The sequence below is a fragment of the Nematostella vectensis genome, chromosome 2 (genome assembly GCF_932526225.1).
Source record: "Nematostella vectensis chromosome 2, jaNemVect1.1, whole genome shotgun sequence".
In the NCBI taxonomy this organism is placed as follows: domain Eukaryota; kingdom Metazoa; phylum Cnidaria; class Anthozoa; order Actiniaria; family Edwardsiidae; genus Nematostella; species Nematostella vectensis.
Genome location: NC_064035.1, coordinates 8,570,213 through 8,596,281, shown reverse-complemented (window position 1 = coordinate 8,596,281; position 26,069 = coordinate 8,570,213). Strand labels below are relative to the sequence as shown.

The 26,069-nt window shown below is 39.7% G+C and overlaps 1 protein-coding gene across 2 annotated transcripts; it reads left to right on the top strand.

Annotated features, from left to right (window-relative positions):
• The first annotated feature begins 18 nt into the window (after positions 1-18).
• Positions 19-25,790, top strand: LOC116620826 (disco-interacting protein 2). Of its 2 annotated transcripts, none has more exons than XM_048724179.1 (39): positions 19-543; positions 3,639-3,746; positions 5,296-5,361; positions 6,039-6,098; positions 6,297-6,464; positions 7,724-7,990; positions 8,246-8,295; positions 9,139-9,273; positions 9,350-9,473; positions 9,544-9,638; positions 10,134-10,244; positions 10,706-10,829; positions 11,066-11,172; positions 11,266-11,368; positions 11,534-11,598; positions 11,911-12,004; positions 12,589-12,708; positions 12,892-13,006; positions 13,543-13,682; positions 14,079-14,215; positions 14,518-14,610; positions 14,867-15,079; positions 15,558-15,608; positions 16,887-16,934; positions 17,006-17,138; positions 17,780-17,892; positions 18,380-18,460; positions 18,544-18,667; positions 19,404-19,445; positions 19,604-19,905; positions 20,456-20,586; positions 21,419-21,510; positions 21,831-21,907; positions 21,994-22,164; positions 22,681-22,800; positions 23,186-23,260; positions 23,329-23,500; positions 23,806-23,929; positions 24,556-25,790. In XM_048724179.1, the coding sequence occupies exons 1-39, from the start codon at positions 393-395 to the stop codon at positions 24,806-24,808; spliced, it is 4,755 nt and encodes a 1,584-aa protein (XP_048580136.1). In that variant the 5' UTR covers positions 19-392; the 3' UTR covers positions 24,809-25,790. The 2 variants fall into 2 exon arrangements, with proteins under 2 accessions (XP_048580136.1, XP_048580137.1); XM_048724180.1 differs by lacking the exon at positions 19-543 and adding an exon at positions 1,733-2,342.
• The last annotated feature ends 279 nt before the right edge of the window (positions 25,791-26,069 follow it).

Here is a 26,069-nt window from a genome sequence, read left to right as displayed (position 1 = left end):
AAGTGTTTTTTTTTTTTTAATTGCTGCTTGAGTAGTGCAATCGGGATCTCTGGCTCATATACAAACAAATGTTTGTTATGTCTTCTACCCCTTCTAAAATCATAAAACAACTAGCACGCCAAATTCACGTGGTTCACGTAGAAGCACATTCACTTTAAACGCCTACCAAAAAAACTTAATTCCATTATTCTTCAGAAATGAATGAACTTGATTATATGTGTTTTAAAATATTAAACCCTGTACGAGTGTGTTTTTTTAAATACTATATTTCTGTAGCACTCTCTGTTTGTGGAATGCGCTGGCTTAACGCCGCTGGTGGCGTCTCGTTTTGACGTATACAACAGGTGACCGAATACCAAACCATCAAAACATCTCCATCACTGCACATCCAGATGCCGTATAATGTCCTCACCGTTGCACTGCAACTCCTGAAACTCTGTGTCAAGATCGTATATTTGGTGTGTGTTCTCGTGCGTGTGGTTATGGCGTGGTTATACAAGAGGATTTCACATTATCTATCAGACTCCTGTGATACTTTACAAGGTAAAGTGAGGTTTTCTAATACTATAATTGCAGCAGCAACAGCTCCAAAAAGCTGTAAGAATGCCTTTGAAAGGCAAGTCACATTGCCTAGCGGTTATTTTATGGATGCGAAGAAGTCTGGAACTAAATACCTTGTAGCTTTTATTGGGGAGAGGGTTGAAACAGTGACATTACCGAGTTGCCAAGGGCGTTGAGCTCGTGTTGCTTGAGCAGTTTCTATGCATAAGTTTTATGCAGGGTTATACCATTAAACAAATACAGTAGCTGATCCACAATTATTCATTAAGGGTGGTTCGAAAACTATACAAACAAACTTCCGTATGCATTGGCCAGGAACAACAATATAGTTATGTTACCAGGAATAGGTTATCGGCGGATGGTTTTGCTAGACCCCCTTAAAACTTACTCACTTGTTTGGTCCAGGCACCTCAAGAGAGGACATTTGGAGAGTGTTATAGGAAGTGTTTTCATAGGATATCAAAACACTCCAGCAATGCTCGTGGCTAAACTGCAGAATACCCGTTCACTTATTTGCATTTTCCTTGTATTTACTGCCTCGTTCTATAGAAATCGAGGTGTGAAGTCTCATTGTTAACTCTTTGTGGGCGGGTATTCTGCAGTTGCTCCATGCTCGTCATCCTGACGTCATTCTGCCACAGAGTCAAACATTCTGTTACAGAGTCAAACACACACGTGACAAAAGAGCATGGCCGTGGCTAGAAATTTTTTTTTTACTGGAGGGGGACATAGCAGGCACGTTTTTTTCATTTATTGTCCTACCAGAAGTGTGACCATTATAACTGTAGCTAACATTTCCTGGCGCTTTCAAGTGAAAACAATTCTAGATTCAATATATGAAAGACATAAGAGAGAACCGGGTGTAGTCCATGTAAACAACTAGAACTTTAGAAGCACACTAGCATACACACATTGGCACCAGTCGGGCCAAGACGGGACGCTAGCACAGTCTATTACCCGTGCAGTTCGGCAACCATGGACAGCTGTTTCGTCCTTATTAGGACATCACGCTAGCCCGGTCGCAGCTCTAGATCCCACATGGATCTGAGCTGTGGTTTAAATCACTTCGTTCGAGTCGAAGTCGCCCTGCAGTTTTTTTGCCGATGAAGTTTAACTGAGGCAAACCGGCTATGACGGAAAAATGAAAAAAACATAAGAATATAGACTGGCCAGAATCCCCTAGCGGTCTTTTCATGCTACGGCCTGGACCAGTGGACAACACTATGTTTATCCGGGGAACAAGCTTCTTAAAATTCGAAGCTAAGAAAATAGCATTTCAAAGAGAACACGGGTGGAATGGTTAGATTTTAAAATAGATATAACAGTTTTAGAGGGCTAAATTACAACTCTTTACATTCATCTCCTTTTGTGATATAAACCTTCGCCGCGACGTGAAAAACCTGTCAAAACAAACGCCATACCGCTAAAAAACACGCTAATCTCTTGCACTACCGTGCTCGTGGTCAACTTGACGTGTCGTTAAACCACGTTATGATAATTCCGGTGTATGCTAATCACATAGTAATTTCTATGAGCCTACTGCTTGAACACGCGTCATAGTTCTACAAACTCTAATATTTTTGCCATGTAAAGCTGGAAAGGTTCACACGTCGAATATCCTTGGTACCTGTTTTTGCCGGTGTGTAGTTTGTTGTTGTCCCTGTATGTGGCGGTATAGAGAGCATAGCAAAGTATCACCGCATGGCTGGTGCGGGAAATGGCTGGCAAGAGGGATATCAGACGATTTTCATTCCCTTATCGATGTACTTCTCGATTTTCAGGTATGAGAGATAAACTTAGTTATACCAACGTTTTGATGAAGTTTTTGGGCAAGTAAAATACGCAACTGCTTTATTTTGCTCTGACTTGATCGTATTTCAAACGGATAAAGAAAAGGGAGTAAAAACTAGCAACCAACATCTGTCCATTTTGCATAAAAACTTTAAGAGAAGTATATCTGCGCAAAGAATCATATTACACAGAATATCTTTCCCAAGACTAAGGATATATAGAAAGTGTTATAATATTAGTTTGTTACTACCCTCCCCCCCTTAGAGCAATGTCAGAATTTTCTGGATCAGAATTTTCTGGATTAACTCAAAGCGTCAATGCATTTCCCGTGGCGTGCTTTGCGCGCTCGCCAAACTACCTGTCAACTGCCTCGGTAATTTACTCAAATTCTAACAAAAAAGTGTCGCAATGCTATGAAAGCAGCTAAAAAAAAATACTATCAATGATCGCTTATTGAGAGAGGAGGCTCAACCTTAATAGAATCGTAGCTCATAATATTTACGCCTGCATGTAGGGTGGCGGAGTAATGCCCCTCATTTGTTTTCCTGTTTCTGTATCGTACCCTCCCCCTCCCAATCTTCGGGGCCTGCTACAACTCTGTAACGACTTAATAACTTGCGAACTCAAAACCTACACACGACTTCGCTTTGTTTGTTACTGTTATGATAACTTCTGTGCTTAATGGCAGAGGGTTTTAGTTTGACCAATTCTCTAATCTTTTTTGCGGTTTATATTTCTTTTAGCCTGAAGGGTGTATTGTTATCTGGTAATGGTTTTATCAATGCCTCGACAAAGCCGTCCTTAATTACACAGATGGCTGCCTCGATAGCATATTGCCTGGCGCTTATTATGATAAACTTATGTTCTGGTCCCAGCCTTGGTACACCTGCCTTTCTGCTCAATACATACAATATTGTAGACGTGATTTTTTTTTAGATACAACAAGATATATGCGTGAAAATTTATCATTTCGTGGAATGGAATACTCAAAGATTAAAAAAACTGTAGGCTGATACCATTGCTATTTTTAGACCATTCCCGAGGCCATTTCTATTTTTACGAGATATTCAATGAGATATATTAACTCAAAATTATATTTCATATGTTTCCCCAAAAACAATTTGCCCACAAATATACTCCTGGATGAAATGGCTGTGCATTTCGCGTATTGCATGCTGGTCATCATCAGTCACGTGACCATTCTCAGCTCAGCTTCCCTCGAGAACGTAAACAGTCTCGTCCAACCTCACCCACTGAATGCCGGAAATTTCCTCCTTATTTCACAGAGCCTTCACGGAGATCTCGTCCTACGAGTATGGCAGAACCTCTGGAGTCATCACTCCCCCCTGGGATCTTGGAAAAACTTCGTGAACTGAACACAGAGCTTGCCGAAGGTGAGCGAGAATCGTGAACATGTCGCGCTGACTGCTGTGACAGATTTCACACAGTTGAAACGTTTCAAGTTTTAGTGCAGGAATTAAATCGCTAGAAGCTTCTTAGATATACTGCTTTGGTTTTTGCTTCAAAGCGTGTAGTACCGACACTTGCCGGTTAAGTGGAATGGGTGTGCGAATCTAGAGTCAACTTGATCGGAATATTTTAGTAGAGGGATCTGTTTCATGGGATTTTATAAAATTATTTACTTTTGCTATCCTTCTTGTACGTGTGAAATATCTCAGATCGGTGGCAAGTTAATGTTTTATATCCAAGAAGGGCATCCTGCTATAGACGTTATTCACAATAGCTATTAAAAATCCATGAGCGGGCGAAATAAAATTTCAATCTTAAATTCAACGCTAGTTTGAGCTTATGACTTTTGATTTTGCATAAACTCGTGGGTACTGAGGCCTGAATCGATTGGAGTTAAAATAGTATGCTACCCCCAAGCTGAGAAACCCAGCATGAACAGGCCTATTTGGAACCTGGTTGGATTATAAGCCGGGTTAATATAAACAGTGCGTTAAGAGCTCAGCCAACTATAAACAAATTTAAAAGTTCAGTCTGACATGACAGCGAACCAAAAACTTTCGCTCTTGTGCTACACTAAACTACATCATCAGTGCAAACCACTTTCATTTCAGCAACTCATACTTAAGTATAACAAGTCTTTCGCTTTGTTATGTTAGCAGCTGTGGATTTATATGTCTGCTATTACCAAACCCAAGTGCATGGAATAAGTAAATAAACAATGTCAGTAAGGGAAGTTATACAAACAGTTCTGTGGTACAATATTTATTTTTATGTACAAGAAAAGAAATGGGCAATTTTCTGCTAAATCAAATAATTGTGTGTGTGTACCAGTGCGAATAATAGCATCAGAGCTGCCATTAATCTTTGTGATATTGACTCAGTGATGTGCATTCTCCTAATGAAATGATGTCTTTTCAGCATCTCAGAAGTGATTTAACCATGCAAATCTAACTTACTGGTGAAAGATGAGTGCGTGTTTTTTTCCTAGATTGCCAGACTATGAAAATAATAAGGTTGCAGCAATAAACACACAGGAACTATTGTTTATCTTATTTATTAATATTTCAAGTTGGAACAAACAAGATCCTTTTTGATTTTTTATTACCCTTGATTTGATCATGTTTGCAATATGCAAAGTGATAAGTGATATAAATTCTGTTGTTATTTGTAACTGTGCTGTAATACAGTGCTAAACTACTGGTTTATTATACCACATGACATTTCCCCGGTCAACAATAATGACATTTTAAGATGAGGAGGCTGAAGCCTTGAAACATTAAAAAAAAATCTATTTTATTGATTTTACTGTATATAATATTTTATTTGCTACAGTAGTTTGTGTTTATCAGTTGCTGTCAGCTTTCAAACTACAATTTTTAAAATTATACTTTATTTTACTGATATTTTGCTAAAGGGAATACAAACTCTCCATCTCTCTAATAAGCTGATATTTGTCTCAATTTTGCATTCCAGGGGACATCACTCAGAAAGGATATGAAAAGAAAAGATCAAGGCTTCTTGCTCCCTATATATCACGAGGTATGTTGGCTGTCAGAACATATCTGTAGCAGTACATCTCCTTCTTTCAGTAGATTTTGATTAAGTGCCTTGCCTAGTGTGCAGTTTCTTGAATGGCCCAAAAGTCTGACCCTCTTATTGCCAACTCAACACCATTAGTACTGAAAACATGGTCCCCTTTCAAGATGCCATTGGAGTGAGCTCATCTTACAGTACAGATACAGAAAGCAGGGCCATGCTATATAAATTTGTCAAATCAAAGCTTTAATTTAAACAATTATTTTCTAAATGAATTCATTTAGCCAATGAGAAACATTTGAAATGTATCTGTCCAAAGTACCTTTGAAAAATCTTGAAAACACAGTCACTCTACTTGCTTCATTGCTTTGGGATGTCATCATTCTGAAAGATTTTACTGTAGTTGAGAGAAAAAAAAATCATACAGTTAAAAATTATTTCTTAAACAGTACAGTAGATGCATGTGTGCACATATTTAAGGGAGAAAGGGGGGGGGGGGGGGTGGGGGCTGAAAGGCAGGTTAGGATACCTACTGTAGTATACCTCCATGATATATAAATCATATGGCCCAAGTGCTAGAAAATGCTAATGTCCGCAGTTCTGCTGGGGAATCACACCTGACATGGGTTGTTTTATAAAAGCCCTGAGTGGATCAGCTAATGGTCATTTCTTTATATCAGAGTCCAGTGTTGTCAACATTACAGCCACCAGTTCATTGGCACATGACCATTACAGTGCAGGTACAGAAGCACCTTGAAAGTAGCTGAATGAACTCTTAACTGCAAAATGTTGTTGTTCTACACTATATTTTTCTCAGTCTTGGGGATGCAGCCATTTGTATGAATATGTGTTAAAGTCTTGTGGTTTTACAGTATATATTTGTCATCTCATGCTTGGGAATGCAGCCATAATTGCATGTGATTGTTTGTTCTTATTAGTTCAGAGATCAGAAGCTATTACTGCAGAGTTAACACGAAGAAATTTCTCCCAAGACCCCAACATGCCTACTCCCTTCAAAAGACAATCATTAATGAAGCAGGGACCAAGAAAAACTTACACATTTGAAAATGGAACGCAGCAAACTAGCACCCCAGCACCTAGAACAGGTTATTATTCACATTAATCAATAAACCCTTATTCATTAGGCATCGGCAATTATCATAATCATTTTCCTATTTGTTGTTGTTTTGATGATGAAACTACCTTAATTAATGACAGTAATGGTACTGTGTTTGTAATGTCGATACTGCCCAATAATGTTGATGATAATGTTTGTGTTTATTATTATAATGATGATTATGTGTTTATTATGTTGATACTTCCCGGTAGAGTTGATGGTGATGTTGATAATATGTTTGTAATGTTGATACTGCCCAATAATGTTGATGATAATGTTTGTGATGATTATGATAATGATGATTATGTGTTTATTATGTTGTTACTTCCCCATAGAGTTAATAATGATGTTGATAATATGTTTGTAATGTTGATACTGCCCAATAATGTTGATGATAATGTTTGTGATGATAATGAGAAGTGATGATAATGTTGATAATATGTTTGTAATATTGATACTGCCAAATAATGTTGATGATAATGTTTGTGATGATAATGACAATAATTTGTTTATTATGTTGATACTTCCTGGTAGAGTTGATGATGATACTGATAATACTGAATGATGATATTGATAATACTGAATGTTTGTGATGATGACACTACCTAATAGTGTTGAGGATAGTAATGATAATGTGTTTGTTATGTTGACACTGCCCAATAGTGTTGATGATGATATGTTTGTGATGATGATGATTAAAATAATGATTATGTGTTAATTTTTTTTGGTTACTTCCCGATAGTATTGATGATGATGTTGATAATATATGTTTGTAATGTTGATACTGCCCAATAGTGTTTATATTAATTTATTTGTGATGATGATGATAATGTTTATAATGTGTTTATTATGTTGTTACTTCCCGATACAGTTGATGATGATATGTTTGAGATAATGATACTGCCTGATAGTGTTGATGATGTTGGTGATGATCTGTTTGTAAAGTTGATAATTCCTGATTGTGATGATGATGTTTGTCTAATATTTCTAATATTGTGATACTGATGATGATGTTGATGATAGTGTGATGGTAATGTTGATCCTGCCAGATGATGATGATAATGATGATGATGATGCTGATATTAATGATGATGATGATATCTTTGTCTTGATGATGGCGTTGATGATAATGTGTTGGCAATGTTGATACTGCAGATAATATTGATGTTGATGATGATGATGATGATGACATTGATGATAATGTGTTTGTATCGAAACAGATCATTTTTCCTTAAATTGTTATCACAGAGTCTATCTCATCACATGAAGACGCATTCAACCTCCCTGTGGCTGATTACACCCCACCTCCATCACCTGGATTTTCAAGACGGACAATCATCCCTGATGACTTCCCTCCCCCACCAGCCGACCTTACAACTTCCCGTCTCAGTAGCCAAAGCAGTGACCCTGGCTACACCCTGCCCCCTGATGTCACAAGGAAAGCATCAGACACCAAGCCCCCCACCAGGGTAGCTCATGTTTCTTCCATTAGGCTAGAAAACAATGAATCACCTGGTAAGAAAAGGTCAAGCAGGGGCAAATCTAGGTTTTCAATTAAGGGGGGGAGGTTGTGGGGAAAGGGGTTCAAGTATTAAAGGGACAAATATTTTCGGTGTCCATTATATAGAGGTTTCACTGTACATTCACAGGCCTTCATGTACAGTATAGCATTCCTGACATGTTTTTTTTTTAGACAGATGTCTCTAGTTACAGTATTTTTTCAGTCAAGAGCTGTGGTTGATAGAATGTTCACATGCTCTTTTCCTTCAGGGACCTCTCGAGTATCATCTAAAATACAACAGCTGTTAAACACTTTAAAGGTAAGAGAAGAAAATAAGCTTTTAATACCCTTCGTCATCACCATACTGGTGTTCTTGGCCAAGGGGTCCCATACCACATCACTCCCAGCAATTGCATTGGTTGGTCCTAAAGGTAACAGGTGGTTTCGCCCATGTTGTTGTATCACTCACGTCTATAAGAGCAGTTTCGCCCACAGATAAAAATACAAGTTACTCTCTGGCTCTCTCATTAGAAAACATTTTGTTCAAACGTATATCGTGCTGGTTAAAAAAAAAAACTGATGGAATACTCTATCAATCACAATGATCTTTATGGCAAATAAAAAAGCTGAGATATGTGGTATCTTTTTCACCATAAAATATAGCTCTGATAAGTGGGATTATGTCGGATCTTGTGGGATTCTGCCTGATTCTGTCATATAAACATGTCATTGCTTTACAAAGACACTAGAATAACGATAGTGAACTTGCTCCTTTGGCGTGCGTGCGGCTATAACTATTCTAGTGCTCTCCAGATTGCCACAGTCTTTATGTCAAATTAAAGCTTACATATAGGGGAATCTTTTTCAGGGGGTTTGTTTGATGCGTTTGTTTATCATTGAGCGTAAACTGGCATATTTCAGTCGCTGCCGGCATATACGGCATATAAGCAATTGGTCCTAAATACCATGGAATCCTCTTGTTCCTACATGACAATGGGTTAAACCCAGTCTGGACCTCACACCATGAACTGGTTGGAAAGTAACATTTTAATCAGCCAAATAATCTTATACCTAACACCTGAACTGAAGTGACTATTTAATGTACTTTAGGAGCACACCCCTGTCTAGAACTTGTATCTTGATATCTTTTTGCCTGTTACAGAGACCTAAGAAGAAGCCTTTGGAGCAGTTCTACCAAGAAGATGATGCTGATATCATACAAGCAACAAAACCTGATCCCAATGCTCCTAAACCAGAGGGGCAAGTCCTAAAACCTGTCCTTGGAGAACAGCTATTGGTGAGCTCAGTTTATACAGTATGTTATTACTGCTAATCAAATCATTATCAGTAACATATCATATTTGCTACTTCAGGTCACAGAAGAAATTCCAAGGTGCTTAGAAGAAGCTGTTATGAGATTTGGCTCAAAATCTTCAAAACAACCTTGCTGCACTGTTGTAGACAGCCATGGAAAAGCCTCAGTTGTTCTCACATATGGTAAGTATCAACCATTACAGATCTCATCCTTGTGTATTCTGTTTTTAATGAAGTATTATTTTTTTCTCAGGAAAACTGCTATCACGGTCAATAAAAATTGCTTATGCTCTTCTGAATAAAGTTGGAAGTCACAAGGAGGGTACATCGATAATGGCGGGAGACAGGGTGAGTTGTGTAGTAAACCATCAGAGCATTATGACACCCTTGCTGTCATACTTTTATTTTATAATGTAGTTCTTTCATTCATTTTGGTTCTAATTATGAGGTGTCCATAATTGGGATATGGGAGTAGAGGGACAAAGTTGACTAGGGTAGGGTGGGGGATTTCCAAGAGCTATGCCCCCCCTTTCTCCTGGAGCTGCCTCTAACAACCCTTTAATGCCTGGTTCCCCCTTCCCATGGGCGGATCTTGGAATTACATAGCTGACCCCCCCTTCCCCAATTTGGTAAAAAAAAATAACAAATCGCCCCTCCTTCTGAAAATCCTTGCTTTGGCCCCCCTTATTGCCCCTTTGCTCCCCCTGGCGAAGATCTGGATTCAGCCCGGGAATGTGCTACTTATTGTTTCTACAGGGTTGTGTATTTATTTTAATGAACCTAGACCCACCCATGGTGTGTGCTACACAATTCAGTTCATTTATCTTTTCCATTTGTTTCCAGGTTGCTTTAGTGTACCAGGTAGATGACCCTATTGGTTTCATGACCAGTTTCTATGGATGCCTACTGGCTGGTGTCATTCCTGTCCCAGTGGAGCCCCCAAGTGCTAAAGATGTGAGTTGAGATCTTTCTTCAATCTTGGAAATCTTGTTTCTTTTTGCCCAACTAAACATTTTAAAAGGACATTTGATGCAAATTTCCTTTCAATTGAAGGCTCGCTCACATTGCATTAAGACATAGGAAAATGTGAAAAAAATTCTCAATGCTATACAGTAAATACCCCAAACACATAATTAATTTCTTATGGGAGAGATTCTTACATATTTCAAATTCTGTTTCATCTCTGGATAAAAAAATATTTTTTAATAACTTCCAAGGAGTAAAAATTCTTCCTGAACCATAGCAAAACAAGCTTTTAATGATGAAATGAAATGTGAATGTTGCCAATATTGTCAGTTATCGCCTTTCCCTTGTAATGCAAAGGTAATAATTTACAAATGTTTAAGCAAGTCAGACGAGGTGTTAAAATCAAATCCTGATGAGTGACTCTTACTCCTTTTCTTTTATGTTTTTAGTACCCTGGCTGCCAGCAAATTGGATTCCTGTTAGGGAGTTGTGGAGTGTCTTGGGGTCTTACGACAGAAGCATGTTTAAAAAGCTTGCCAAAAAATGAGGCAGGCCAAGTCTGTTCTTTCAAAGGTTTGTACAATACCACAGTTTATTTAAATTTTGATCAGCACAACTAGGATCATCAGAGATGTTTCTCTTCAAGCAACATTTATTAGTCTTACATTTCCTATTTTTCTGTAGAGCGCTAAGACAGAAGACTTCTGGGGTTCCCAGGACAATAATTTTTATATTTTCTTTTATGCACTCTTATTTTCAAAATTAGGTGTTTTGAAGCTGTATTGTTATGCTTATGTTTCAAACTGCAGGCTGGCCCAAACTTCAATGGTTTATCACTGAAAATCTCAGTCGGCCTACGCCAAAAGATTGGCAACCTCCCACAAATATGGACAGAAGCTCTCCTGCTTACATTGAGGTACAGAACAGCTGCATAAGGACTCCGAGTATCTAAACAAAGACATCAGTACATCCTAGTATACATTAACTGTAAGATATACTTTTTCGGCAGTCATTACTTGGTCGTGATGGTGCAGTAATGGGCGTGACGGTTACACGGATGAGCATGGCACTACACAGCCAGACTCTCACCCAAGCATGCGACTATGTAGAAGGTATGCCTTTCATTGTGCCATGTCATCTGTTACCAGCCATGCCTTAGCCCCCATGGTGATGTGTGTTTAATGTTTGCATGTAGAAGGTATCCCTTTCATTGTGACACGTCAGCTATTACCAGCCGGGCATAAGCTCATATGAACATGTTCATTGAATGTTTGCAGGAGAAGTGATGATCAGTGTACTGGACAGCAAGCGTGAAGTTGGCCTCTGGCATTCGGTCATGGCTGTAAGTAGCGTATTAGACACAGCATGTGTTACCAGAAATGATCATACATGTAAAAACCAGCCTCAAATATCGCTTTATATAACGTTATTTTTCCATTTCGAGATCTGGATGAACAACGTGATAAATAAGTAAGTGCCACTTTTGTATAGAAGTTGTGCTGCTTGATGATGCAGTATCTAAGCGAGTATTATGTAACTCTAAAAACATTTACCTTCCTTGCAAGAAATGTAAACTGCCTGATTTCTTTAAGTTTCTTATAGACGGTTTTGTAAGGTTTGTTAAAAAATTGCTAATTTATTTCTTGTCTTTCAGGCTGTCTTGAATGGAATGCATGTCATCTATGTCCCACCTGCGATCCTGAAGAACTCTCCTGCGATGTGGCTACAGATGGTTACTAAGCACAGAGGTTAGGGCTCAAGGGTCTTGATTTTTACTAGCCACACTAGCGACCAGAAGACCACACATTCATAGACTCCTCTGCAAGGGAATTCAAACTGTAGCAGGGGGTAAGGCACATGCCCTCTCCCCCAATATTTTCAAAAATTATGAGAAAATGACCAGTAGGGGTGTAGCTGTGCCTTCAGTACTTTCTTAATGTTTTGCCCCCCCCCCCCCCCCCATCCCCCAATATTTTGAGGCCTGGCACATTCACATGTATTGCCACTGAATTTTCTCCGTTAAATGTTTCAGCTACATTTTGAATAATCTACATAGTCATGCAAATGTGACTTTGGGCCTTGTAGATATTGCCAGGAGAAATGGTTCTTCCTATTGCTTCTCACTGGTTCAATACTTCATTTCAGATTTTTATTGTAACCTATATTCCACAACCAGCTAGTATGATAAGATAACAAAACATAATGTGTATTGCCATTTCAATGCCTTCCATCAATTTCAAACTTCCTTCAGAAGTATTGGAAGGCATACCTGATGCCTATTTTTGGCTGTATCTAAAACCTTATTTATCTGTGAAATTAATTTATTCTATAGCAACTTGCGCATTGGTCAGCTCACGTGATCTGCACTGGTCCCTACATGACAGCAAAGATATTAAGGACATCAATCTGGCCACACTTCGTATGGTTATTGTAGCAGACAGAGCAAATCCATGTAAGTATCCCGTAACATGCCAAAGAATTGTGCCCATATTTCTTACATTTGCAACAAATAACAAGGAGTGACCAATATTTCAACGCTATCCAACTGGTATGCAGTACTGTGTGTGTAACAATCCACTAGCCTTCATTTCAATGAAAAACCCATGTTGAATCAGATGTTGTGTTTGTGTGATAGGGTCCTTGTCAGCTTGTGATGCCTTCCTTAATGCATTTGAGAGCAAAGGGTTGAGTCCCGAGGCGCTTTGTCCATGCGCCTTCTCCTCTGAGACACTGACTGTGGCTTTGCGCAGGTACATTGTCTTCATACTGTAAACATACATTGTCTGTATATTATTAGAAATCTTTAAACATACCTTATCTTTATATTAGAAGCCTTTAAACATACATTGTCTATATAATAGAAGCCTTAAAACATGCATTGTCCATAAGCCTTAATGGAAAGGAGAATTGTCTCACTGATAATGCTGTAATTTAACAGAAGCTATATTGCATCATTCCAATCTCATAGAAATAATGGTTATTGGTTAGTCTTCAACTTGAGGCTGATAAGTTTTCAATTGTAAGTCAGTTGCTGCAAATTTTGAAACCACTACTGTTTACTGTACACTACTGGTATGACTAGAAAGACCAAATTATAGCTAAGGGCTAATGAACGAGGGGCTAATGCTTAAAACATCAGTGAAACTTCTCGGTTTTCACGGAGGCATCAAACGTACCACTTTGAACCTTGGGTTGATGTTTACTTAAAACTCTCTGTTTTTTTTTTTACCATTTACAAGGGGGTTGCGTTTGTTTGCTTTTTGTCATGTTGTACTTGTTTTTCAAGGCCTGGTAAACCTGGTTCCACTGCAACTGGCCGGGGTGTCCTGTCACTCTCTGGTCTCAGTCATGGTGTAGTGAGAGTGGACAAGGAAGGGTCCATCACCTCACTTACTCTGCAGGACTGCGGGACTGTCCTGCCTGGAGGTATGCCTTTTTGAATATATAATCTTCTGTCTAATAATTTAAAACCCTGGCCGGCTCCCAAATAGGTTTAAAAAACTCTTATACGCAGGGATTGCTGGAAAATTGTAGTACAGTCAATAGATAGGCACAGTCCCAGAAAGCAGGACCCCATGATGTCACAAAACTCTCTGCAGAAACTGGCGAGCACAATAATTGGTGTAGAATTGCACTGCAATTGATAGCTTGGCTCAGGTCACTGAATGCTGGGTCCACATTACTGACATTCCCTGTTAGAATCTAAGGGACATGAGGGTCTCCCGGCAAAAACAACGACAACGATGTCGTTGTTTCTGGTGCAGTCTACAACTTGGTTGTGGTCACAGAAAGGTTGACTGATGTAATGTTTTGTTATTTTAGCTCGAATTGCTGTAGTGAAGCTAGAAGGAGAACCTTGTTTATGCAGAAGCGATGAAGTCGGCGAGCTTTGCATCTCTAGTGGTTCCACGGGCTGTGCTTACTGGGGTCTCGCGGGCAAAACGAACCACACCTTCAAGGTACCGATGGCATTTAAGATCCAAGCACTACAGTATGTGGAGAAAGAAAAAATGTTTCACCCGGTTTTTCTGTCTTGAATGGCTGCTGCAATGTTTAGGTGTTAACGTACCATACGTTTAAGTTGGCGATGGCATTTGACATCTGTGTGGAAAAAGAAAGCATGTTTCAACAGGTTTTCCATGTTGTCTGCCTGCTCCAGTTTTGTACGATACTTTGTTTGGCATTCATATATTGAATGTGGAGCATCTACTTTTAATTTCCCACTTAAAGGTAATCTCTGTGTCTTATTTCATTTATCCAGGTTCAGCCGTTGTCAGAAGATGGGATACCTTATGATCCTTATCAACAGTATAACGAGTTTATTCGCTCTGGACTGCTGGGATTTATGGGGCCAGTATGTATCAGGATTTTCACTGTCTTTATGTCTTCTTGCCCGTTCTACCACACAGTCAAATATGTGTTTGATTTCCTTACCTTTTAAAGCTGGGTAGCTAACGTAGAGTATTGATCTGTTATTGTTTGTAAATGTAGATAATGTAAATAAATGTAGATTGCATACTTACTTGATCAGCAACTTTTTGTCACAAGAAGGACAATAAATTGATTAACTGTTTCTTTAGAAATAAGGGCTTTTTTCTATTTTCCTCCAGGGTGGCCTGGTGTTTGTATGTGGCACGGTAGATGGTTTACTGAAGGTCAGCAGCCGACGACATAACTGTGATGATTTGAAGGCGACCATCCTTGCTGTAGACCCGATCAAGTTTGTATACAGAGGACGCATAGCGATATTCTCAGTTAATGTACTGAAAGATGAAAGGATTGTGGTGGTTGCTGAGCAGCGTCCAAACTGTACAGAAGAAGAGGTTAGAAGATTTTCTTCCTACCCCAAAATATGTGCAGGGCCGTAGCAAATGGTGGGGCACATACCCTATGCCTCCTGAATGTTTCTGTACCATGCCAACCCCCCACTTTCCCAACCCCCAATATGGACCTTACGTAACGACAACGGCATCCAGAACGGTGCCCGCTCACAAATTGCTAAAAAAAGGCATTGGCGTTCGCAAATGAAAATCTAGAACGCCATTTCCATATTTTACCTTGCACACGCGCCGTCACGGACGACAACGCCATTTGACAATTTGTGAGCGCACGCCGTTTTTGGTGCCATAGCCGTTATCGTTGCGTAAGGTCCCTAATATCTTAAGAACTGCTGCAGCCCTGTCAGCCAATATCGTAGTAATCTTAATGGTGATATAAGACAAAGGCTATGATGGCTCGAGCTGCTTGATGCTTGAGTGATAATATCATGGCTCTTTTTTGAGTGGTGTTTTGGTTTTCTAGAGCTTCCAGTGGATGAGCCATGTTCTTCCAGCTGTAGACAGCATACACAGTGTAAGTATACATTTATTGGGAAATGAGTAAATATGAGAATTCAATAGGGTGTAAGTATACATTTATTGGGAAATGAGTAAATATGAGAATTCAATAGGGTGTAAGTATACATTTATTGGGAAATGAGTAAATATGAGAATTCAATAGGGTGTAAGTATACATTTATTGGGAAATGAGTAAATATGAGAATTCAATAGGGTGTAAGTATACATTTATTGGGAAATGAGTAAATATGAGAATTCAATAGGGTGTATGTATACATTTATTGGGAAATGAGTAAATATGAGAATTCAATAGGGTGTAAGTATACATTTATTGGGAAATGAGTAAATATGAGAATTCAATAGGGTGTAAGTATACATTTATTGGGAAATGAGTAAATATGAGAATTCAATAGGGTGTAAGTATACATTTATTGGGAAATGAGTAAATATGAGAATTCAATAGGGTGTATGTATACATTTATTGGGAAATGAGTAAATATGAGAATTCAATAGGGTGTAAGTATACATTTATTGGGAAATGAGTAAATATGAGAATTCAATAGGGTGTAAGTATACATTTATTGGGAAATGAGTAAATATGAGAATTCAATAGGGTGTAAGTATACATTTATTGGGAAATGAGTAAATAATATGAAAATTCTATACATTGTAAATACACATTAATTGGAAAATGAGTAAATAATATGATAATTATCTATGCATTGTACATTAATTTAGTAATGTGAGTATTCTATCTGCTATTTCTCTGACAAGTTTTCTGGTCTTTCAACGACGTTTATTATAAAACGTCCAGTCTGGTTTTGCCTTCTTTTCAAAAGAACAAGTCAACGTGAATCTGTTCAACTATATCGGGTAGAGAGTGAGTAATTAAGATTGTCTTCACTTCATAGTTCTCACTAGTCTTGCTGAATTAGGATATTCCAAAGTCCAAGTCCTTGCATTGTGTACTGTAAGGCCTTTTGGTCATATATCCCATAGATTAAAGCCGCATTGTCACCAGTTCACTTCCGGAGGTCCGACGGAAACCTCAACCGTTAAAAGACAAAAGAATCTCTTAGAATCCGAGATATGTAACAGGCCATCCGCTCTAAATTATCGATCACATTCTCAAAGAAACTTCAAATAGACACAATGCTGTCAATATTTTGAAATATTTTTCGCGTTTTCCGTGAAAGATCATCGGAGATTTTTACGTAATCGACCGGAAGTAAACTGGTGACAATGCGGCTTTAAGGTGAATATGTTTTTTACTATGATACTTGTTTTTTTGCAGGTTGGCGTCTACTGTTTGTGTCTTGTCCCACCTGGAGGTCTGCCCAAGGTATGTAAATCGCCTATTTTCGCAGCATGTAAACTATTATCATGACTAAATTATCATGTTTTTGATAACAGACTGTCATCGGCACCGTTCACATCCATGAAACTCGACAGAAGTTTCTGGAAGGCTCCTTGCACCCAGCTAACATCCTGATGTGTCCCCACACGTGTGTCACCAACCTACCACAGCCCAGACAGAAACACCCAGGTACGGTGGAAACTCGATAGAGAGCTTAAGCAAGTCAACACGAACGGCATCAAAAACGGCGCGCGCGCTCACGAATTGCTGAAAAACGGCGTTGACGTCCGTGACAGGAAATCTAGAATTTTTGATGCCGTTCGTGTTGACTTGCTTAAGCTCTCTAATATGACGATGGCAAGGAGGCGTAACAATTTGCACATTAGTGCAAGGCTGTAAATGTGATTGTAGTAGGAGCAATTCACTCCATCAAAATTTGTAAATATAAGTGGGTCAAACTGTAAAACATATTTACTCCGCTTCCCTGCATAACGTTATTTGAGGATCAATTTTACTCTTGGTGCACACATTTATTTTTTAATCATTGTGCCGAGAGTATTGATATGTCGAAAATTGACACCGTACATTTCATTGTAATTGTGCCGGGACCAGATCGTTGATCGTTAGAACAAGAATATCGTTATATTGGACATCCTTATATCGAGGTTCTACTTTATAGCAGAGTCAAGGCCGCCATCTTGTTTTGTTCTGGCTGCGCGAGAGCTGGGGCGGAGAAGAGGAGCCACGATATTTTATATCAGAACTCTGCTTACTAACAAGGTGTTTACTAAGCCTCTACTATAATTGGGTTCTTGTCGCTTCTTATTTAGAGCCGGGCCCGGCCGCCACGATGGTTGGCAACATAGTGATGGGTACACGGATAGGCGGTGCTGCTGGCAGGGAGATGACTGATGTCGGTGAAGACAGTGACATGGCACGAAAGGTATACTATGCCAGAGTATAAGTAAGGAAGGTTTTATTCGCTTTGTTTAGCTAGCGCTTATAACAAAGTCTTGAGTAAGTGCGCCTGGGTTTTCTTGATACAGGTTAAATGAATGTCGGTTACTGTCTTTGTAGCCGATCGTTTCTTATCAAAGAATTGTCAAGCTTTAGCTTAATGAAAAAAATCTTGAGGGAGTGCGCAGTGGTACCACATTCAGCATCGAGCGTTTGCTTGGGTTCTCATGATATACAGGCTAATGAGTTGTGGTTACAAACACAGACCTCTGGCCTCTTATTAAAAGATGTTTAATTTTTATCAAAGAATTTTTAAGCTTTAGGCCTTTTGCAAGTGATATATTTTTACCTGTACACTTGCTCCCTCTACGCAAGTCCTTGGCACGCGCCTTTCAACTGAGCATTTTCCAGTCCCTCTTTTCCAGTCATGTGAAGAATCGTTTCTTGTACTTATCAACTATCCTTATTTGCAGTATCAGTTCCTGTCAGAAATCCTCAAGTGGCGAGCGCAAGCTACCCCCGACCATGTTCTTTACACCCTGCTAAACACCAAGGTAGATCACGCCGTGTTATAGGAGTAGTGTCTCATGATATAGTGAGTAACATTCTGTTGACGTTCATATTGTTTCTCCTGTAGGGCACGGTGTCTTCTGCGTTGACATCTATACAGCTTCAGAAGAAAGCTGATCGTCTGGCACTAATGGCCCTTGATGGGGGCCGTCTCAGTTCAGGAGACACTGTCGCACTGCTTTACCCTCCAGGTATGCACAGGATCGCACAGGTGGCAATGATATGAATTTCAGTAGGTAATAAAAATCCGATTAAATCAAAGTGAAATTGAATCCATCCTGTAATAAACTAGTCAAATGTATGCTTAAATCCCTACACAGAAAATAAATTTCTTTGCAAATGAGATATTTATTTTAGTAGCTAATAAAAATCCGATTCAATCAAAGTGAAATGCATTCCATCCTACAATATAAACTGCTTGGAAAGTGGTATTTTATAAAAAATGGTAAGAGGTCTTAGCATTCCCAGCAAAAGCAAAACAGCGTTGTCACGCATGTTGAGTAAACGAACTATAAAATTAAAACTTCTAGGGTGTTAAACCACGGTTGACTTTGATGTCGCAAATGCCTCCATATTGGAAAAATGAAACCCTATCCAGGTGCTGAGAAAACCACGGTTGACTTTGATGTCGCAAATGCCTCCATATTGGAAAAATGAAAAACCCTATCCAGGTGCTGAGGAAACCACGGTTGACTTTGATGTCGCAAATGCCTCCATATTGGAAAAATGAAATATCCAGGTGCTGAGGGCTCTTTCCAAATATGTTTTTTCATGTCATCCCGTTCCCTAAAAACACACACATTTGTTAGGCTGCTCCGCTAATATATGATTTAAATTTAATATTAAAACACATTACCCATTCCTCTATTTACCTCCACAATTTGCTTACTGCATTGTTATCACTGACATTGTTTTATCATCTGTCAGGTGTGGATTTTATTGTTGCTGTCTTTGGCTGTCTTTTTGCTGGTGAGTGTTTTCGATGTCCAGGTTTACCCGTAGAAAGCTTTCTAATCGTTCTTATGTTTACACTCATGTCATACTGCCTTTGTTATAAAGTTTCAAGTTTTACAGCTCACTTATGCTTTTTTGTTTGACAACAACGCCGTTTTGCCCTTCTTGTACAGGCCTTATCCCAGTTCCTGTCCGCCCTCCACACGCTAACAACATCTCCTCGACGCTCCCAACCGTCAAGATGGTGACAGACGTGAGCAAGGCCCGCGCCGTCTTCACGCTTCACTCCATTGCCAAAATCCTTAAGTCAAAAGAGGCTATTGCTGTGGTTGATAACAAGTCATGGCCAATGATCGTTGAGACGGATGACCCGCCCAAGCGCAAACTGTCCAACCCTTACCGTGCCCCTACCCCTGAGATGATAGCGTACTTGGACTTTAGTGTGTCCACGACCGGCATGCTCTCAGGGGTCAAGGTAATGGGATGTCACGCAACGGCGGCAATGCAGATGATGTAGCTTTTTTCTAAACTTACACCGATTGATCTCAATTATTCTGCAATCGGTATTACGGTATTACATTGTATGAAAATTTTGAGAGATTGCGGGAATAAGGATCGTATCGTAACGGTTATAAGATGGTTTTTTTTGGAAAACAGATGTGGGCCACCTTAAAGTCTGTTGGTTGAATTCCGTGACGCATGTTTTTGTAGGCCATTAAACACTACCCATGTGAGAAGTGAATAAATGTAGCGAATCAAATCTTAAAGCACGGTAAATTTCAAACCATCTTACAATAAAAACATTTCTTTAAAGTATCGAATAATATAAGGAACTTGTATATTTAGATAATGATATTTTTTTATATTCAAAACAAAAACGAATCACCCTTGTCATACAAAATTTAAATAGTCCTACGGACTTTGTGACAGTGGAACGGAACCAAGGTTGGCTTTGCCCTTGGTTAGCAGTTCACAGTAGTATCAACTTCAAACTTGACCGTTTTTAATGTGTAACGCGTTTTCAGATGTCGCACACTGCGGTGACGGCCCTATGCCGCTCCATGAAGCTAGCATGTGAGCTATACCCGTCACGTGACATAGCCATCTGCTTGGACCCGTACTGTGGCCTTGGATTCTTGTTGTGGTGTCTCGCAGGGTACGTTCCTAGGGCCAAATCTGTCTTATTCTTAGACTTATGCTTTTTGTTAACGTAAAGTAACGGTCTTTCGCATGCTTGTGGGACAAGCTTTTGAGCTTGGAATACATATTAGATACGAGTACTACTATTATTTATCAAAAGATGTCATGTCAAAGGGGGTTTTCTGTATCTTAGTTATAAGGTAGTGAACGTCTACAGTGGTTGACGACAGACTGTAATTAATTGTATAGATAAAAAACACGCAAAAACCAATATGCTATATACGACGTGATAATGAGGATTTTAAATCACCTTAGTTCTCAATCTTCCCCTTAAGGGTTTTCTGGATATTTACTGTGATTTTGTATTTATTGTGATTTGTTTGTGATTTTGTGTGTATTTAGGCCTCTTTGACACATTCATCTGATGTTTATCGTGTTTTTTTAGTTTGTTTTGTGTATTCAGGTCTTTTTGACACATTCATCTGATGTTTATTGTGTTTTTTTGTTTTGTTTCGTGTATTCAGGTCTCTGACACATTCATCCGATGTTTATCATGTTTTTTGTAGAGTGTTTTCAGATCTCTTTGACACATTGATCTGATGTTTATCGTGTTTTTTTGTAGTGTGTATTCAGTTCTCTTTGACACATTCATCTGATGTTTATCGTGTTTTTTGTAGTGTGTATTCAGTTCTCTTTTACACATTCATCTGATGTTTATCATGTTTTTTTTTTGTAGTGTGTATTCAGTTCTCTTTTACACATTCTTCTGATGTTTATCATGTTTTTTTTTGTATTTTGTATTCAGGCCTCTATGACACATTCATCTTAAATTTACCATTTCTTGTTAGTGTGTACTCGGGCCACCACACCATCCTTATCCCTCCTGGGGACCTCGAAGCGAACCCCGCCTTATGGCTCTCCGCAGTAGCTCAGTACAAAGGTGTGTATGGATGGAACACTCTATGGGAGACCTATAAGGAAAAAGTGAAGGTCACTTATTCTAACTTGTTTCTCTCGGATGGAACACTATGTGAGACCTATAACAAAAAAAGTGAAGGTCATTTAACTTGTTTCTGTTACATGACTTGTATGTATGGATCAAACACTATGCAAGACCTATTAGGAAAAGTGAAGGTCATTTAACTTGTTTCTGTTACATGACTTATGTGTATGGGTAAAACACTATGCGAGATCTATAAGGAAAAAGGTCTGCTATTCTCCCCGTGATGGATTGTGTGACTGATTACTTGTTTATTGTAGTGCGTGACACGTTCTGCTCATACCCCGTGATGGACCTGTGTACCAAGGGCCTGGGACAGGCAGTGCCTGCACTCAAGGTAAAGTAAACCCGGTCATCCTTACATCTGGTTGTTCCTACAGAAACAGCTCCTATTAACACCGCGTTCTCCACCGATTTACCTAGGCAAAAGGTGTTAATCTCGCTTGTGTGCGCAACTGTGTGGTGGTGGCCGAGGAAAGACCACGGATCACCCTAACAACAGCGTTTTCACACCTGTTCTCAAGTCTTGGTCTTTCGCCCCGAGCCGTCAGTACGTCTTTTGGTTGTAGAGTCAATGTTGCCATCTGCACGCAGGTAAATTGATCGTAGAAGCGCGACTTCAATTGAGAAGTTTAGATTTGATGCTTATGGGTTTTGATATGTACCTAAAAGTAAACGATCTTTCAAATTCTGGGATAAACTTTTTAGCTTGGAATACACATTAGATGGGAAGGAGAACTAAAATTATTTAGCTAAAGATGTCAAATCCAAAGGGGTTTGTGTATCTTAGTTATAGGGTGGTAAATTAAAGTGAATTGGTTGTTGTCAGAAAGATTGTAAATTGATAGTATAGATAACAAACGCGCTCAAACCATCCGCGACATAAGTATTTCCAATTCACCTTCTCCCTCTTCCCATTAAGGGTTTTCCAGTGGAGGATCTATCTGCGACCTAGCTATTATAGATACACCAAGAGGTTTGGAGGAAAGAAGATGCGGTTGTATACCGTTATTAAAGTGATTATTGCCCTATGATTAACTAAAGGGGTTTTAAATGATGATTTCACGCTGTTTTGTTCGGGAGAGTAATACTTTGTTGTCATATTTCCAGGGCGCGTCGACGCCTGAAGCGACCAGCGTGTATGTCGATACAAGAGCGCTGAGGAATGATCGAGTCACGATCGTGGAGCGTGGTAGCCCAAACAGCCTCTGTTTGCTGGAGTCGGGAAAGGTACGTCATCTTTCCATGAGAGTCTCTACCATGTCATAATTACTGTTCCATTCACACTCATTGTTGTCCTGAAGAAGAATATCTATGCTGCCATGGTTTCTGGCGCTTTCACACTAAAACTTTTGTTGTCTTTAAAAATATCTATGATATCATGGATACTGGCGCGTTCGCACACATATATGTCTTTGTCGTTTGGGAAGAATGTCTACGATGTCATGGTTACTGGCATGGTCACACATGTAGAATATATAATGTGTCATGCTTACCGCCGCATTCACACTTATTTCTTTGAAGAGCGTTTCAGCGTAGAAACCTTGTTGTCTGTGTACCATCTGTGTATCAGGTCACCAAAGTTAACCCCCGTACTCGATTGTTATCCCGTTAGATTCTCCCCGGGGTCAAGGTCGTGATTGCAAACCCGGAGACTCGAGGCATGTGCGCGGATTCGCATCTTGGCGAGGTAAGTCTTCAAGCCTTTTGGTTCCATTGTTAGCATAGTAACCAATGATGTGTACTTCTATTGGACAGATTTGGGTGTGTAGCCCACACAACGGCAGCGGCTACTACACAGCAGGGGAGGATAAGATGACGGAGGAGAGGTTTGGCGCGCGCATGACGACAGGCGACACCGTCACGCAATACGCTAGGACGGGATACCTGGGATTTATCAAGAGGACGGACTTCACGCAGACTGATGGAGGTGAGTGACGATAAATACGCCAAGTATTGTATGCACATTTTATTAGTATGCACATGGTTTATAACGCACACATCATGTAGAGTTCTACCCGTCATTTCCAGGATATATACGCTGTTAGGGGGAGTGTTAGGGTTAGGATTGGACGGTGTCACAACACTATCAGCGATTCACGATGCCATGAGCACCAGGGTTAGGATTGGACTTGATATAATCATGTTGTTAACACACTTTCAGCTATTACCAATGCCATAAGCATTGGGGTTAGGATTGGAATTTATCTAATCATGGTGTTAACACTCTTTCAGCAATGCACGATGCAATGTTTGTCGTTGGCTCGCTGGAAGAGACCATGATGCTTCGCGGAATGAGATACCATCCAGTTGATATCGAAAATACTGTCATCCGATGTCACAAGCACATCTGTGAATCGTAAGAGAAATTCTTTGTGTTGAATATGCATCCCGTTAACCCCCCCCCCAAAAAAAAAACATGTCGCCATATCCCCCTCCCCTACTTATGTACTCTGCTTACCCCTTCTTCCATCCATTTTACATTATTTGTCCCCCCTCCCCTACTAATATTCTCCACTCACCCCTTCCCCCATCCTCTCCACAATATTCGTCCCCCACTCCCCTACTAATATACTCCGCTCACCCCTTCTTCGATCCATTTCACAATATTTGTCCCTCCCTCACCCCTACTTATATACTCTGGTCACCCCTTCCCCCATCCTCTTCACAATATTCGTCCCCACTCCCCTACTAATATACTCCGCTCACCCCTTCTTCGATCCATTTCACAATATTTGTCCCTCCCTCACCCCTACTTATATACTCTGGTCACCCCTTCCCCCATCCTCTTCACAATATTCGTCCCCACTCCCCTACTAATATACTCCGCTCACCCCTTCTTCGATCCATTTCACAATATTTGTCCCTCCCTCACCCCTACTAATATACTCCGCTCACCTCCTCCCTTTACCCTACTTCTCTACCCTTTCCTCCGTGATATTCATGCAGACCCTGCTCACGTGTTTACTTAAACCTCCTCTCTAGTGCTGTGTTTACATGGACCAACCTCCTCGTTGTGGTGGTTGAGCTGGACGCGGACGAGAACATGGCGCTGGACGTGGTACCACTTGTCACCTCCTGGGTGCTTGAGGAGCATCAACTTATCGTGGGTGTTGTCGTGGTGGTAGACCCGGGGGTGGTACCCATTAACTCTCGGGGCGAGAAGCAGAGGATGCATCTCAGGGATGGCTTTCTCGCCGATCAACTCGATCCGATCTACGTGGCGTATAATATGTAAAAACATCGGTCAGCGCTTACCGATCATCCCGATCCGATTGCGGTGTCGATAGACTTTATCGGAACTAAGAGCCGTATAGTATGTAACAGCATCGATCAGAGCTTACCGATCAACTCAATCCGATCTACGTGGCGTATAACATGTATCAGCATCGATCAGAGATTACAGATCTTCTCGATCCAATCTACGTGGCGTATAACATGTAAAAGCATCGGTCAGCGCTTGCCGATCAACTCGATCCGATTCAAGTGTCGATCGACTTTATCGGAACTATGTGTCGTATAGTATGTAACAACTTCGCTGTGACTCAACCGGCCTACAATTCTTATCTTTGAAGTCCTCATTATTCATGTAGTTACCAATCGATGGAAAAGTGACTTTATTGAGTATCATCTCCTTAACTTACGGTCTTGGCGTATTTTTTATAATAAATTGATTTAAGACCTAATAACCCCATCCCGCGATATCGACGCTCTTTTTTGTGCCAACGTTTTTTTTAAGATGTCATTATATGGCTCATATTGTACATCTTATTGACTCCAAACTGAAGTTAATCTCTGAATTCGATTTTCCTTCACAAATTACTTGTCCATTTTGTTAACAACATGAAGGTGGTTGAATGAAAATTTATTTGCAAGTTGTGTTCAGCAATGAGCGTGTAAATACTCATTAGAAGTATTCAATTCTCCAATGGCTTTATATTATTTTCCTTTTCCTGCTTTTTGTGTATGTAAAATTGGGAGAGTAAAATTTTGGCTGCTTGTAAAATAGTCTATTAAAAACATTGTTCAGTCAGTGAAACAGTAGTTAGATCAGAAATGAAAACATTGGTATGACAACTTTACGAATATTTTTGTTACTCGATATCCGCTTCGGATTAAATTTGACAATTTTATTTTTAGCTAAAATGAAAAACAAAGCACCAAGTAAAAGCTGTATAGAATTAAGAATTATGATGGAATTAAAACATTTTGTAGTTAGAGTCGTTTTTTTTATTCATTATTGAAGCGAAGACAATCGTCAATGAAAGCGTAAGCATCACATTTTTTTTAATCTGTTTTCTCTCTCTGTCTCAATCACCCACTCACACGCGCTCTCTCATTCACTCACTTTTGTTGTTGTTGTTGTTTTTGTATGCATCTTTTTTACCCCCCTCCCCAAACCCAGTGGGATTGGGAACAGGGATAATGCTAGAAGGAATATTGCTCGAAACGTCACCAAAACTACTTCATTTACACCGAGGGGGGGGGGGAGATATTGG

Excerpts from the sequence above, each read along its gene's own strand:
- LOC116620826 (XM_048724179.1), top strand. The coding sequence starts at position 393 with ATGCCGTATAATGTCCTCACCGTTGCACTGCAACTCCTGAAACTCTGT. Across the intron at positions 9,639-10,133 it reads CGATAATGGCGGGAGACAGG|GTTGCTTTAGTGTACCAGGT; the intron begins GTGAGTTGTGTA and ends ATTTGTTTCCAG. Across the intron at positions 13,007-13,542 it reads CTGACTGTGGCTTTGCGCAG|GCCTGGTAAACCTGGTTCCA; the intron begins GTACATTGTCTT and ends TTGTTTTTCAAG.